This window comes from Eurytemora carolleeae, unplaced genomic scaffold, assembly GCF_000591075.1.
Source record: "Eurytemora carolleeae unplaced genomic scaffold, Eaff_2.0 scaffold1083, whole genome shotgun sequence".
NCBI lineage: Eukaryota > Metazoa > Arthropoda > Copepoda > Calanoida > Temoridae > Eurytemora > Eurytemora carolleeae.
The window spans coordinates 79,647-95,322 of record NW_019397300.1 but is presented as its reverse complement, the minus strand read 5'-3'; the positions used below and the strand labels follow the sequence as shown (position 1 = coordinate 95,322).

The following is a 15,676-nucleotide window of genomic DNA, read 5'->3' as shown; positions in this document are numbered from 1 at the left end:
ATTGGCACGGTAGATTTTTGATGTAGAACCTACCAATGAATATATACTTTGTTTGTCTGTTTCTTTGTTTGTACCCAATAAACGCAAAAACGGCTGAACCAATTGAACCAATTGTAAACGTAGTTGCAATTGACCCCATGGATTAGGTGGTATATACAATTCACAACGGTACCCCTGAACAGCTTTGTCTGATTATATAATCTACGACAATGGTTTAAACATTTCTACTGCAGGAAAACCAGGCGCGCAACTAGACATTTGGTTAGAGGGGGGCAAGGGGGAAAAATTTGTTTGGCCCCCCCCTAAACATTTTTAGGGGGGGCAAGAAAAATGTGTGTTATACTTAAACAATAAAAAACTAACCTTACCAACCGGATATTCAGTTAAATGTCTGATATAAAATGAAACAAGAAATCTATTCTGGTCAGGGGCGGATACAGGGGGGGGGCGGGGGACATTCGCCCCCCCTGAATTTGGAATTTTTTGTTCTTATTTCAGAATAGCTTCTCAATAGCATGCTTAATTCGGAAAGAAACCCTAGTGCAAAACAGGAAAAATATCTGTCTTAATAAACTATAATGTGTGAAAAGTTAAAAATCTAGTTTTGGCCCCCCCCCCTAGATGCGCGCCTGAGGAAAACATACTGAAAATATCAGAAATATACAGTTTTCTAGAAAATAGATAAAATCTTCCACATTTTCGATTGGATATGAAGGTTTCTTGACCAAGTACAGTCCCTCAATTTAAATTACAGAAAACATTACAGGTGGAAAATTCCGGCGGAAATTCTGGTTGCCGGGGGAAATTTAAATTTAAATTTATTGTTTAGCAGATTTAGTACATGAAAAAGGTTAACAATTGTTATTTTCAAATTTTTTTCAATTTGTTTTTGGAAATGTTTTAAAATCATTATGTACTGCCTGATCTATATATATTTAATCAAATTGTAGAACTTTATGTTTTAGCCATTCTAGAGTGCAGACCTGAATTCCAAAGAAAGAATATATTGTTGATGAAATGAATTAAATTGTTAACCATAGTGACGCTACATATTATTGATAACAATTGTTTACTCTATATCGAAAAGTTTTTGTCGAAAAAATTATTACTGCCAGAAATTTTGTCGGAAACCATGTTTCCGGCAGCCTTTATTAAACTTTAAGAAACAAAATTTCCGGCGGAAATAAACATAATTTCTGGTGGATATTCTAGCTGAGAGCTTTTATATGTTGAATAGTCAGTAAATATACCATGTTATAAATATTAATTATAATTTTATTACGAGTTGGCCTTTCTTTTTTGTTTGTTGAAGTTTAGTGATATGTAGATAGAACTGAGCTAGGAACTTTTGAATTGTGGATATCGAGATAAATGATATTATTATAATTAATTTATTAAATAATGCTTGTTCTCCTTTTGTTATTAATCTCCATATTAAGTAACCGCTGAGGACTAAGGATATTCCATTTTAAAGTTTTCAGCTCTGTGTAAATAAAATTGATTCCAGCTTTCATGAATAATAAATGATTAACTTCAAGTTTTTCATTCAAGCTTCACCATGACTGGGATGTGGTTCATTCTTTGCTTGCTTCTTCCACTTAAAGTTTACACTTTCAAGTAGGGTTTCAACCAACATATTAGCCAAAGAGATTAGATAACTATAGAGTGGAATTGAATTAAAAAAGTGTTAAACCGTCATTTGTTGTACTGTTTCCATACTGCAGGATAGAGGTTATACTTAGGGTTGTTAATTGTTTTTGAAAAGATCATTAAACGATTTCCTCTCTCCTCCATTCTTTGTAAAGGATCATTAACAAAGGGTCACTGTTAACGATCCTTAACAAAGGATTGTTGTTAACCATTGTTAATAAAGGGTTGTTGTTAATAAATGTTAACAAAGGGTTGTTGTTAAGGATCGTTAAGACAAACTTTATAAAAACGATTGTTTTGTGTTTCACCGTCATAATTTTCATAACGAAACTATCTTTTCAAAATAATGATAACGTTAACAACCCTAGGTATCCAGTAAGGGTGATCAATAGTGGAATTAAGCCAACCACCCACTGGGGTTAAGAAATAACAATTTAATTTTGAAAAAACCATCGTAAGGCCAAAAAGCTTTTGTGTTAAAAACCATTTTCTTGGAAATTTTGTAATGAGTTCAAATCTGAGAAGCGCGTAATAAAAATATTAAAAACTTAAGAAGTTCTAGCCAACTATGGTCCAAAAATCTGTTTTTAAACTCTTCTTATCTCTGTTCTGTGATTTTAGCTTACATTTCAAAAAACAGTCTGGAAACTCGGAATTCCCGAACTTTTTTCTTTTTTTTTGGACTATTGGAATCACGTTTGCAAAAACAATGTTAAAAAACCGTCCTAGACAGAATTAGGGTTTCCACTGTAATTCCGGGTTACGGTTTACACATGGAAATGATCCATAAATTTTTTCCATTTTGTTGTTCCGGAATATTGTTCCGGAAAATTCCGGAATTTTCCACAAAAAGGTTCCGGAAAAACGTCTTAAACTTATGTAAAAGATAAAACCAGTAAGTAACACTATCTACATAAAAATAGAATGTGCGCTTGGTTTAGCTGTAGTTAAAGAAATACTACTGTGAATTCCTTTAAATGTGAAAAGGAAAAAGACATATATAGCAATCCTGAAGTCTATTTGATGTTGTTACAAAGCAAATAGGTTAAATAGTAACTTGTAAAATCACTATTAAATTGGTCTGTATTTAGTACATATAGTCCACTACATAATTGCCGTGTATCATGTTCATTAAACTATTTAAAGTCATAACTCGAGTCGAAAAGTCGTCCTCCTATTCTTTTTTCGTTTTCTGGTTCACACTCTATTTTTATACTTTACTCGTCTGTTTGTTTGTCCAGAAATAACCAGAAAAATTTCCAGTTTAAGAAATGGAAACTGGAAATTTTAGGGTATCCATTCCGTAAACCAGAAAAATTTTCGGATTATTTTACATAAACCCTTTCCCATATATCTTTCCCTTGGTGTAACAGTGATTTATTTAGGAGCGGCATGTTTAAGTCAACTATGAATATGACATACAGCACATTCATCCAGGTATTGTAAAGGCTGCAGGTTTTCCTACATCATATGAGTACATATTTGGATAGTTCAGAGTTAAGGATCTAGACTCTGAACTATCCAATCCTACTTTCTTAAATTGTTTAGTCTGTTTGGTTTGAAAAAACTTTTGTTCTCCAGGAACAATGACAAATCCTTAGTTCTAGGTGTGTTTTTACTTTTTTTAAATCATTTCGTTCTGTTCTGTTTGCTCCTGTGAAAGATCCATCCTTTCCCAGGAGCGACACCCATTCCTATTCATTCAACTAATTTATTATGCTGCCAAAAGTTATTTTGTTTAAATTTTTGATTCAATAATTAAAACTAAGTTTTTACCCTGTGACTATTTTATGCATTTGCCCCCTTAGCTTTTTTTGTAAAATTTATTACTTAATAAAAATAATTTATAAAGTTTGTTATTATTTTTTCATATCCACAATAAAGTTATATATCGAATTTTCTAAAAAAGTTGTTGTGTTAAAGTGTTAAAGCTTGAAGATAATATAGTAAACTCTGTTTATGAGAAGAATTTTTTGTGAAAGAAGAAATAGAAAAGTTAAAATATGATCAAATTATAAAGTATCTAAAATTTAACTGAAATAAAAATCTGTGAAATCCTACTTACTTTCTAGTGCAAAATTGTGCCCTTCTATAAAAATTAAACTAAATTACATTTCATAAAAATAAAAAAAAAACTATGCGTCAAACCCGAACTTTATGACATCCCTTTGGAAACTAAACTATTTTATTGAGGTCACAAATACCTCATTTTAATTTTTCTTTTATTAAAACAAAAAAAATGTTCTAGTATAGAACATGGACTCTTACAGCAACAGATGGGATGGAGTGTGGAATGAAATGCCTTCATTTTGGAAACTGTAATTCATTCTCGTTCCAACAGACTTCCTTCAGTCCAGGTTTGGTTTGAAAGATCATACATTTTTTAAATGGCCACTGTTTAGGAACTTTTAAAAAATTAATTTGATAATTTTTTTAATGATAAACTGTAGAGGACCAACATTTTTGTCATCAAGATTTAAATTCAAACCTCCTGAACCTCCTGAAAATGAGTCAAAGTACAGAGAGTACAATAAATTGTACACTCATGTACTTCGTAGTTCAAGGTCTTCATATTACAAGGATAGATTTAAAACATACAATAATGATATTAAAAAAACATGGATCACAATTAATTCAGTTATAGGGAGGGAGAAGGATAGGCAATGTATACCGAATTATTTTATGCATAATGGAAGTAGAATAGATGGAGAAATGGATGTGGCTCAAGGGTTTAATAAATTGTTTACTCAAGTTGGGCCAGATTTATCTAATAATATCCCTGACTCTAACAAACATTTCACTGATTATTTAAATGAAGAGTGCAGAGAAAACTTTGTTTTTGCAAATATAACAGAGGAAATTATTATTAAGTCTACATCTGATTTAAAATCTAAGTCTAGTTCTGGTCCAGATTGCTTATCTTCTAAGCTTTTAAAGGAAATAATATTAGATATAGCTAAACCCCTGAGTCACGTGTTTAATCTTTCATTTAAAACGGGTTTTATCCCTGTGGAACTTAAAACAGCTAAGGTTATACCAATCTTCAAATCAGGCGACCCCCATAATTTTAACAATTATCGACCAATATCCTTATTATCAACCTTTAGCAAATTATTAGAAATGATTGCTTCCTCCCAAATGATTAAATACATGAATAAGTTTAATCTGTTATATAAACATCAAAATAGAAAACAGTTTAGGGTAATAAATGGTGTTAGGTCGACCCTTGACGGCATTCTTACAGTTCCACAGGGTTCTGTGTTGGGACCCTTACTTTTCTTGATTCTAATCAATGATCTTCCAAATGCTTCCAGCATTATATTAAGTATTCTGTTTGCAGATGATACAACCCTGCAATTATCTTCAAATAGTTTAGAGGTTCTATATTCAACTGCAAACACTGAGCTTGTTAAGATATCTGATTGGTTCAGAGCTAATAAACTTACTCTTAATGTATCTAAAACCAAATATATTTTATTCAGAAACCAAGATATGAAAGTTGATTTTAGCAACCTAGAACTTAGTATAGATTCTGGTAAAGTAGACTGAATAGGAAAAGATTGCGATGAAAAATATTTTAAGTTTGTTGGTGTTTACTTAGATGAGCATTTGTCTTGGGACCACCATATAAATGCTATTCGTTCTAAACTATCCTGTACAAACTTTGCAATTTCAAAAATAAAACGCATTGTTCCAGAAAAAGTAAAATTATATGTTTACAATAGTTTATTTAAATCCCAAATTAGTTACTGCATCTGGAAGTATGGGGGGGAGTAAGTTCCTCTAAACTTAGACCAATTTTTATGATACAAAAAAAATGCATAAGAAATATTGTTTGCAAAACCTTTAAAGCTAATACTGGAGCTATTTTTAAAAAATTAGAAATTTTGAAAGTGCCTGATCTTGTCAAATTTAATTCACTTTGTTTTATGTATAAATATGATAGAGGGAATATTCCATCTTCCTTTGAACACTTTTTCACTCCTTTCAGTCAAGAAAACCGTTCTAAGCAGTATATTCTAAATGTACCATTAAAAAAGAAGTTGCATTCTTTTCCTAGCTATACTCTTCCAAAAACATGGAATAACCTTAGTCTTACTCTTAAGAGAATCTAAACTTTCAATACTTTTAAGAAGCATTTAAAAAAAGATATATTTGATTCATAAAATATGTAAAAATAGGTCCTAGCTCTACTCTTTCTAATCTTCTATTTTTACAAGGTGGGTGTTGTTCTTTAACCCCTGGTCTCTGATCCCCCCCAACTCCTGATCTGGGTTTCTCCTTACTAGTTGTATGGTCTCACACCATCATGTGTATTATTTCAGGATATAGCATTCAAACAGCTATGCTAGCTATATCCTTTTGTTATACTAAATAGAAGAAAATATTATTTGTAACAGTATTGTACATTTACATATACATTTTTTTTTTAAATTTTTAATTTTTGTAAATTTAAAAGATATTTAGCAATAAACGTTATTATTATTATAACCAAATATTTTCTGTAATAATTAATCTTGGTTTACTTAGAAATCAATATATACATACAGTTCTGTTTCTTCTCTTGTCAAAATATAGAGTCGCTACATTTTTGATGATTTTAAATTTTGTCAAGGAAAATTACTCTCGCTGATGTACCCAAAAGTGGTTCTGACCAGGTCCCAGCGTTTTTCGAACCTACACCATAGTAAGGTTTCTGGCAATTTGAGTCCGTTCCTTTTCCTTTTTCAGCTGTATAAATGAATGAGACTCCTGCTGCCCCGGATCCAGTCCCTTTGAGGACTATCTCTGTGAAGCAACCAACCTTTTGGACCAATTCCCCTGAGGTTTGAATCATACAAGCAGAAGCTCAGTTTGAGAACAAGAAGATTACTGTCTCCTGTACTAAATTCACTCACTATGTTGCTGCACTGCCCCAAGATGTTGCCGGTCAATACCTGGATTTAGTCAGATCACCCCCTGCCAATCCTCATGAGGCTCTACGGCGCCGTTTGATTCAAATGTACACTTTACCCAGGAAACACAACTGGATGATACAACTAGATGATAAATAGTTGCCCTAACCTCCACTTAAACTTGACATTCCCAACAAACAAAAACCCATGAAGAACACAAGATTTTTTGGTGTATTTCACATGAGTGACCCATCAATATCCCTTGATAATTCACGTGTTGGCGAGGTGAATGTCGACGATTTGATCACAGGTCTAGGACCGAGTTTTTACACGGCGAAAACTTGAGTTTATTTCACGAGATGAACACGGGATTTTTATATGAGAAAATTATTTTTCTCCCAAAGGGGGGATATATAATTAATTTCTGATATACAAATAAAATTATAAAATATACTGTGTAAATGTATATAATTATTACAAAATGTTTAGAAACTAAACATTTTGGTTTGTTTCTTTTACATCAAACATCTTGAACAGTAAACTTTAAACTATTCTTATCACAAAGTGATATTTCAAGTCTAAATAAAGTTTAATCATGTTAAAGAGTTCATAATTGTAAGAGTGCTCCTTTCTTAATATATATAAAAGATTGGTATTCCAAAAAGGGGTAGTTGAGAAATACAATACAAAATTCAATGTATAACACAAGGAGGGGCCGTGAATTAATCACATGAATTATCAACCAGTTAGCCATTATGCTAATCTCATTGAAAACCTGTGTTTTGTTTGTTGGGTTAACTCCATTTTTGAACTCCAGTCATCAACTGGATGAAATCTGGGTGAAAAAACTTGACTTAAACTTGACGTCAGGGTGAAAACTTGGATTACAAAACTTCACTTCAAAACTTCACTTCAACTCAACTTTAACCCCACTTTTGAACTGCAGTTACCAACTGGGAGAAATCTGGGTGCATAAACTCAACTTAAACTTGAATTTTTGAAGCCCAGTTTTTACCAAGTCACAAGCTGGGTGAGATCTGGGTGAAAAAAACTTGACTTAAACTTGACTTTTTGAATCCCAGTTTTTACCAAGTCAGGGTGAAAACCCACTTCTAAACTCCACTTAAACTCAACTTTAAATCAACTTTTTAACTCCAGTAACCAGCTGGGTGAAATCTGGCTGCATAAACTCCACTAAAACTCGACTTTTGGAACCCAGTTTTACAAAGTCACCAACTGGTTGAAATCCGGGTGCATAAACTTGACTTAAACTCGACTTTTTGAATCCCAGTTTCTGTGTCACCCACATATCATCCAGATATCACCCACATGCATCCATGTGATATGTGGGTGATGGCACAACTATTGCAGAAAAAAACTCCACTTTGAAATTCGATTAAAAACCCGCTTCTCATCATCCAGATATTGCCCAAATATCATCCAAATATCATCCAGAAATCATCCAAAAATCATCCAGAAATCATCCAGAAATCCTCCAGAAATCATCCAGAAATCATCCAGAAATCATCCAGAAATCATCCAGATATCATCCAGTTGACATCGGTTTTTACAACCCCCAACTTGGTAAAAAGTAGAGTTTTCATCCAGACATTTGCAGGTGAAAATTCCACTTTTAAACTAAATTAAAACTCCACTTCTGGAAAGCAAAAGTTGAGTTTTACTCAATTTTAACTCGAGTTTTTGTTTGCTGGGTAAGTGATTTCCAACATTATCAGGCCCTTCAGGGTCTCTTCCTCCTCTCTGACCAGTGGCCCTTAGAGCTGATGGATAGGATGCTCATGTTGTTCCCAAGGACAAAAAACCAGAATTTTTTTTTTGAGGTTTGTTTATGGGCTGACTCCCAGCTGATGTTAGGTCTCACTTGCTCACTGAGTCAATTAACAATTCCCAAAGACAGGCCCTACAAGCAGACAATTTGTGGACTCTATTTGAACGGTTGCAAGATTTTCACCAAGCTGGAATTGACTAAGGGATTTTACCAGGCTCCCATGGCCCCTGTAGACAATCCTAAAACGGCGGTTATCACACCTTTAGGTCTGTTTGAGTGGGTAAGGATGCCTTTTGGACTACGAAACACAAGATGTACTTTATAACGCTTCACGGACCAAATAATTGGAGATATCCTACATTGTTTTGTATATGATATACTCATCTCCAGCCCTGATATCCAGTCTCATCTTTAGCATGTTTGACAGGTTCTTAACAGACTCCGCCTCCATGGTCTTAGTATAAATCCAGATAAGTGTGAGTTTGCAGCTCCTTCACTTGGGATGAGAGTTTTAACAGAAGGATGTGTTCCATTGTCTAAACACACTGATGTGATCTCCTCCTTCCCTCGTCCCTCTGAGAAAAAGGGTTTGCAACACTTTCTAAGAATTATCAACTTCTACATACCTTTCATTCAAGGTGCAGCAGGTATTCTTTTTCCCCTAACTGAAGTTTTGAAGGGAAAAGTTTAATCCTTGACTTGGTCCCAACCCATGCTGGATTTGTTTTCTGTCCCCAAATCTGTCCTTGCCAATATCCCCCCCCCCCCCCAAAGTCCGACTCAGTATCAATGACCAACTGAAACCAGTCCTGTCCACCTAGTCAAGGAAGACCTCCAGCTCCAAAACTTCCAACTCTGAAACCTCCAGATCCGGTGCAGAAACCTTTCAAGGAAGACCTCCAGCCCTGTAATCTCCGGCCTTGAAACCTCTGCCTCTGATACCTCCAGCTCTGGAACGTGCTTCACCTCGTTCTTTTGATAAAGAATAAACCCAATCTAGTTCCAGGTGCTCCTATCAGATTTTCCTCTTTGCCAAGTTGCAGGAATCCAAAACAGACAGTTTGAGATAGACCTCATCCTCTTTAACAAGTTTGAGGCTGATACTGAGGGTCCTTTTGCAGAGTGTTGTATTCTGGATCGTTCGGTATATGAGTGAACAGTCCCTTGAATCCAACAGGACGCCAGAGAGATCAGTACATCCCGGACCGCTGCAGAGTAGACACAAGTATCCCTGCACATAGCCGTCCAGGGACCTGTGCTATATACAGTGCACAGACAGCATACAGAGAGAACCTTTCCGGACGAGATAGAAGAAGATGAACCGTGTTCCAGTCATCGTGTGGAACCCTGCCTACCTAGAGGAACTGGAACCAGATGGAGGAGGAGTTCCAGTAGACCCTGCTACCTTCATAAGCGGGAACTCTCAGATCATCACTGCTCCAGCCTCAGAGGATGAAGACGTGGCTGAGGAAGTTGTCGAGGACAAAGATAAGGATCATGATGATGAAGATCTGCCTCAGACAATGAAGGAGATGTATGACTTCCTTGGTGAACTATCTGAGAAGATCCAAACCTTTAATACCACCATGAAGAGGAGTGCAAGCCCTGGTCAGCCACCAGTGGTCCCTGATGATGTCCCAGCTTCAGAGGATGAAGATGTGACTGAGGATGTCCCAGAGGATGCTGAAGAGGATACTACACAGGTACTCCGAGATGCAGTCCAGAGCCTATCAAGGTTGAACGATGGGCTCAGGAGTGTATTGTCCCTTAGCAGGGACACCAGCTCACCACAGCATACTGATGTCCCTAAAGTTGATATATGGGACACAGGGAAGGCTATAGAGCAGGAGTTCAGGCTATTCCCTAACCCGACCAGGAAAGGGTTAAAGGACCGGCTTGAGAACCAAGTATGGAACTTGCTCCAGATCATACAGGAACGAGTTGATCAAGGAACCTACAATGATACAGATATAAGACTAGTAGATGGATTACATGTCATATCTGTCCTACACGCTAGGCTCGGTGTCCTAACTGAGATAGCGCTTAAACATAGAGCTAAGAGACCTTAAGAATACCAAGGGATCTAAAGCTAATGTTATGCTAATATTATTATTATGTGATTTATGTATGCATTTATAAGTGTATGATTAAATGTATCAATAAACGTATATATGTTGCAAGAATGACTTTATTACTTGGGTGTTTAAATTTGCAAGTGCATTCAGACATATAAGGCTATTTCTATATATGGAGATAGCTGAAGTATTGTAATGCCAGGTTGCAAAGATATAGACGGCGCATGAGGAGTTAGGCCCGAATGATAGGACTAACCCGATCTGCAATGTCTTCAGGTTACACAAATGGTAGATGAAACAAGTTAGAGTACTTGAGCAAAATCTCATTAAAGTGTGAATTTTAAGATACCAATTTATTGCACGTTCTGTGGTACGAGGATACCACAAGAGGACTAACATTGTTGTCTTTAAGATTGAAATCCAAACCAAATATTTTCTGCAATTTCCATGTTATGTAATTTGTTACTGTGTACTTAGACATCAATAAATTATACAGTTCCGTTTCTTCTCTTGTGAAAATATATGGAGCAAAAGATCAATTTAAAAAAGATGCTAAGGGGATCAAGGAATTTACACTTAAATAAGGAAAATTCAAAGCTATAGATAAAAATAATCTAAAATAACTAAAATACTGATAATAATGCTATCTGACAATATTGATAAAAAATAATTTAGGAAATGTTTATGGAACTTGTGAGGGGGCAATGCTATCAACTCTTGTGGATACAGGTATAATATTCTAATTTTAAAATATTAACTGTAAATATACCTTTGTGGTATAGAGTTTCTCAACTGCTTCAAAAAAACTTGATTGTTCTCAGAGAAAATATATTTTGATACTTTAAATAACCTTTTTAATACTTGAGGTGTAGTGTATAAGTTGGAAATAAAAAAAGTTTAAGATATTAGATCAATTTATTTCACCAAAAAGGTTTGTAAAAACTCACATAGTACTTTCATCAGGCTCACATAAAATTGCATGTTTTTTAACAATTTATTATTTTTAATTTTTAATTTTATAATTGGCTACAGTTTATACAGAAAAATTCTGATTTGATTCATATTCTTGTCATCGTTTCTATCTTCTTCCTTTTTTCCTTCTGTTGACAGGTCCCTGATTCTGATAATTTTTAAAAACAATTGAAAATTTGTCAAAACCAGAATTTTTCAGTTTTGATTTTCTTGTTGTACAACCGGGAATTTCTGACCTTGCACACAGTTGATCAAGCTATTTTAAGGTCAGGATGGGGTGGAGAGGAAGGAGGCTTTCCAGTTGTAATTATGTTACGCTTAATTATGTGTAACTCTTTCTTTCACTTTTGCAGGAGCATTACTCGAAATTACGTCCTTATTACATATACAAAAGTTTTTGTAATTAAGGCGTAATTAGGCAAGATTATGTAATACGAAACCATTCCGTAAAAAGTTGTTACTACATATTAATTCTCAGAAATGCTTATAGCAGTGTAGCTTTCGGCAATTCTTAATTATGCAGGCTCTATTTACCTTCTATTTCAAAATATATTTGTAGTTCTTTTAATTTTACTCACAGGGTTGACTGATTTTTAGTATAAGTATTTTCTATTATAATAATCTACTTAAACATGGCACTTTTTCTGCTTTTTTAACTTTCTCCTAAATAGTTATTTTGAGACAGGCATAAAACTAAAAAGTACTATGGGCTTACCTGGATAATGGGATTTTGGATTATGATAAAACATATTTTGACAATTTTATTAACAAACAAATAGGTAGGAACTCCCAAAGCATAGAAAATCCCTTCTTTTCTCTGATTTTAGAGGGTTTCCCACTCTATGGAATTAATGGTTTTTTCTCATTGGAGTTGCACTGCATTACAAAATGGGGAGTTGTTGGCTTTATTGATCCAGAATGTGACATTTTTGACAGTAGTCCAGTCTTCATAATCGGCTGAGTATTGCAGCCAGTAGTGTAAAAAAATGGCATCTTAAGTTAGTGCATGGTTACTCACCTCTCAGGATTCTTCTATTTCTATTTTTCATGATTCTAGCGAGCTATTTCCTTCTTTTATTTATAAAATAGCATGTGATCTGTCTGAAAATGATAATTTAATCATCAAAGTAAAATTCAATCTTTCCAACAAAAAGTTCAAAATTTTTGTTCGAAGACCGCCCAGCAAACTTAAAAGAAAAATGTTATAATAAATATTCTGATTAGATAATGGTATAAGAATATTCATTGATGCTGGGAGTTATGATGAGTGGGATATTATATGCAGGTAATTATTAATTCTATGTTAGGTACTTTCCTAAAGGCTTTTTCCCAAGCATCAACTTCTTAAGAGTATTTTCTATTAATTAAACTCAACTGACGTTACTGGTGTCTCACAATAATACCAATTATTTGTCCACAGTGGTTTTCTAAAATAGAAAAGACATTTTTTTCAGCCACTTAAAGAAATTAAATATTATTATTTTTTAACACTTTTGTAGACTAATAAAATAAGTCAGACATCCTTGAGCATTTAACAGATTAAAAAAGTGCTGTTCTGAATCAGACACACCAATTTCCAAAACCAGGGTCACTTAAAATTACACCAAAAGTCATTTTATAATAATGAAATTTTCGTAAAAGGGAATGTACACATCATTTCAAATTTCCCTCCATTAAATGGTCCTTAAGCGTAATTTCCTTTGGGATCATGTTTTGTTGAACGCAGGAATTCACAACAAAGGCACATTTGAACATGAACATAAAAAATTAAGACAGGGGTTTATGAATTATAATCGGACACACAAACAAACAAACAGATAAAGAAACATAAATTACTGCTTTACACATACACAATATACATAATAGCTTTGGAACTCCATCTCTTGCCTAGTCACTAATCTTTCCTTTTACATTTCAATTAACTCAACAAAGTTTTAAACAGAAAGTCCCCCTTGGTTCCCCAATTCAAATTTAGGCAAATTGGTAAAGGAGTTTTCGAGTTAGGATGAGTGATATAAACAGACAAACAACAGATATTACTAGATACTTTATATAATACTAGATGAAGTGCCAGGCGCAGCATTGCCCATGGAATTAAAAAAAAATAAAAATGGTTTTTAAAAAAATATTTGAATTTTTTAGCCTATGTTACCCCTGGGTTCCCTAAAAAAAATCATTCAATTCGGTCCAGCTATTTTGGCTGGCTATAGGGAACATAAGCATATACGAATGTCTTGTTTTATGATATAGATGTATGTATTTAGATTATAGATAAATGATATAATATATTTTGGCGGATAGCAATAATACGAGTATTTACTTACGACTAACTATATTTGATTTTTAAAGTTACAAAGTTAATATGAATAAATATATCTTGTGGCTATCTGGAAACTCCCACTTCCTTCATCCTTGCCGCGAGAGGTTCTTCAAATGAAAGACGACTTTCATAGCCGCCACAATATTAGAATAGAATTGTTAATATTTAAAAAAAAAAATTTTTTAGTGGCAGCGAGGGTTGCTGTCGAAGGTAAAAGAAAACAAATCAACAAAACAAAAAATTTGTTCAATATAATTTTTTATTTTTTTCAGAACTGGAAGGTATGGATCATTGCTGAAATGGTTTTGTATACTTAAAATGTTTTTCACTTTCTTTACTGATAATTCTGTGCTTTTCAAAATGTTTAACGTATTCAGAGGTAAAACAGGGGTCCAAATTTTTTTCTTTTCTTTCTTTGCAATTTGATAGAGACTTTCTTTGTAGAAATACATTTAAATCTCATAAATCAAATTAATAATAATCATTTCTAAGATTCATTTATGAATGAAAACCCCTTGTCAACCGTACAATCACCTAAAGGTATACTGTTTATTAACTTGTTTCTTAAATTTCAAAAATTGAGCACCATTTTTATCAGAATTGTTTTGATATTATAAAATGTCTAATATACAACGTTTTCATTAGGGTTATTCACAGAGAATGAGACTTTAATGATGACCTAAAGCTGAAATTGAAATATAAGTCTTCAAACTTAATTGCCTTTAGTCTTGCAAAACTAACAGAAAGCCTACACTGAAAAATTGGGTGAATTCTGTCCTCTCTAAAGTCTCATCATGTATGGGTAACCCTGTATGTTTTGGAGACTAAGTTTACCTCTTGTGATCAATTAGTGGTAGAGCGCTGTGCGGACTTTGGGAAGGAGATTGCAACAATGACAATGAATGCACTGGAATGCTGAAATGTGGCAACAATAATTGTGTGCAGTAAGTCCGAATTTTACTAATTTCCTCAGTATTTATAATTCAGATACTTATAATAAATCTATCAGGAACTGGGGTGAGGGTGGACTATGGGATGCTGAAGATGATTGTTGTGAACCCCCCTGTACTCCAAACCATCCTTGTGCTGAGGGGGAGGGATACTGTGAAGCTGATGCAGATTGTCAGGTATATAGTTCACTCCAGACCATCCTTACACTGAAGGGGAGGAATACTGTGAAATTGAGGCAGATTGTCAGGTATAATGTACTCCAGAACATCCTTGTGCTGAAGGGGAGGAATACTGTGAAGTTGATGCAGATTGTCAGGTATAGTGTACTCCAGAACATCCTTGTTCTGAAGGGGAGGAATACTGTGCAGTTGATGCAGATTGTCAGGTAGAGTGTACTCCAGAACATCCTTGTGCTGAAGGGGAGGAATACTGTGAAGCTGATGCAGATTGTCAGGTATAAAAGTGCACTCCAGACCATCCTTGTGCTGAAGGGTAGGGATACTGTGAAGCTGATGCAGATTGTCAGGTATAGTGTACTCCAGACCATCCCTGTGCTGAGGGGGAGGGATACTGTGAAGTTGATGCAGATTGTCAGGTAGAGTGTACTGCAGACCATCCTTGTGCTGAAGGGGAGGGATACTGTGAAGTTGATGCAGATTGTCAGGTATAGTGTACTGCAGACCATCCTTGTGCTGAAGGGGAGGGATACTGTGAAGTTGATGCAGATTGTCAGGTATAGTGTACTGCAGACCATCCCTGTGCTGAAGAGGAGGGATACTGTGAAGTTGATGCAGATTGTCAGGTAGAGTGTACTCCAGACCATCCCTGTGCTGAAGGGGAGGGATACTGTGAAGCTGATGCAGATTGTCAGGTAGTGGAATCTGCTGTTATCTGATATTGTGAAATAATGTTTATGAATTTAGACTTTCACATTTCAGTTACACTTTTAAACAAAATTTTAAATTTCCTTTTCCTTTAAATATGGATTGAACATCTGCTTTATCTGATTTATTGTAGTTTGGAC

The 15,676-nt window shown here is 34.6% G+C and overlaps 1 protein-coding gene across 1 annotated transcript in view; it reads left to right on the top strand.

Annotated features, from left to right (window-relative positions):
- Positions 1-1,568: 1,568 nt before the first annotated feature.
- The window catches only part of LOC111713366 (fibrillin-2), a 30,001-nt gene continuing 15,893 nt past the window's right edge, over positions 1,569-15,676 (top strand). Inside the window, exons 1-9 of the mRNA XM_023488216.1 lie at positions 1,569-1,617; positions 3,036-3,087; positions 3,899-4,007; positions 11,085-11,138; positions 12,606-12,666; positions 13,888-13,911; positions 13,974-13,982; positions 14,553-14,645; positions 14,711-14,828. Coding sequence (XP_023343984.1) covers positions 3,043-3,087; positions 3,899-4,007; positions 11,085-11,138; positions 12,606-12,666; positions 13,888-13,911; positions 13,974-13,982; positions 14,553-14,645; positions 14,711-14,828 — 513 coding nt within the window. The 5' untranslated portion in view covers positions 1,569-1,617; positions 3,036-3,042. The remainder of the gene's footprint in view (positions 1,618-3,035; positions 3,088-3,898; positions 4,008-11,084; positions 11,139-12,605; positions 12,667-13,887; positions 13,912-13,973; positions 13,983-14,552; positions 14,646-14,710; positions 14,829-15,676) is intronic.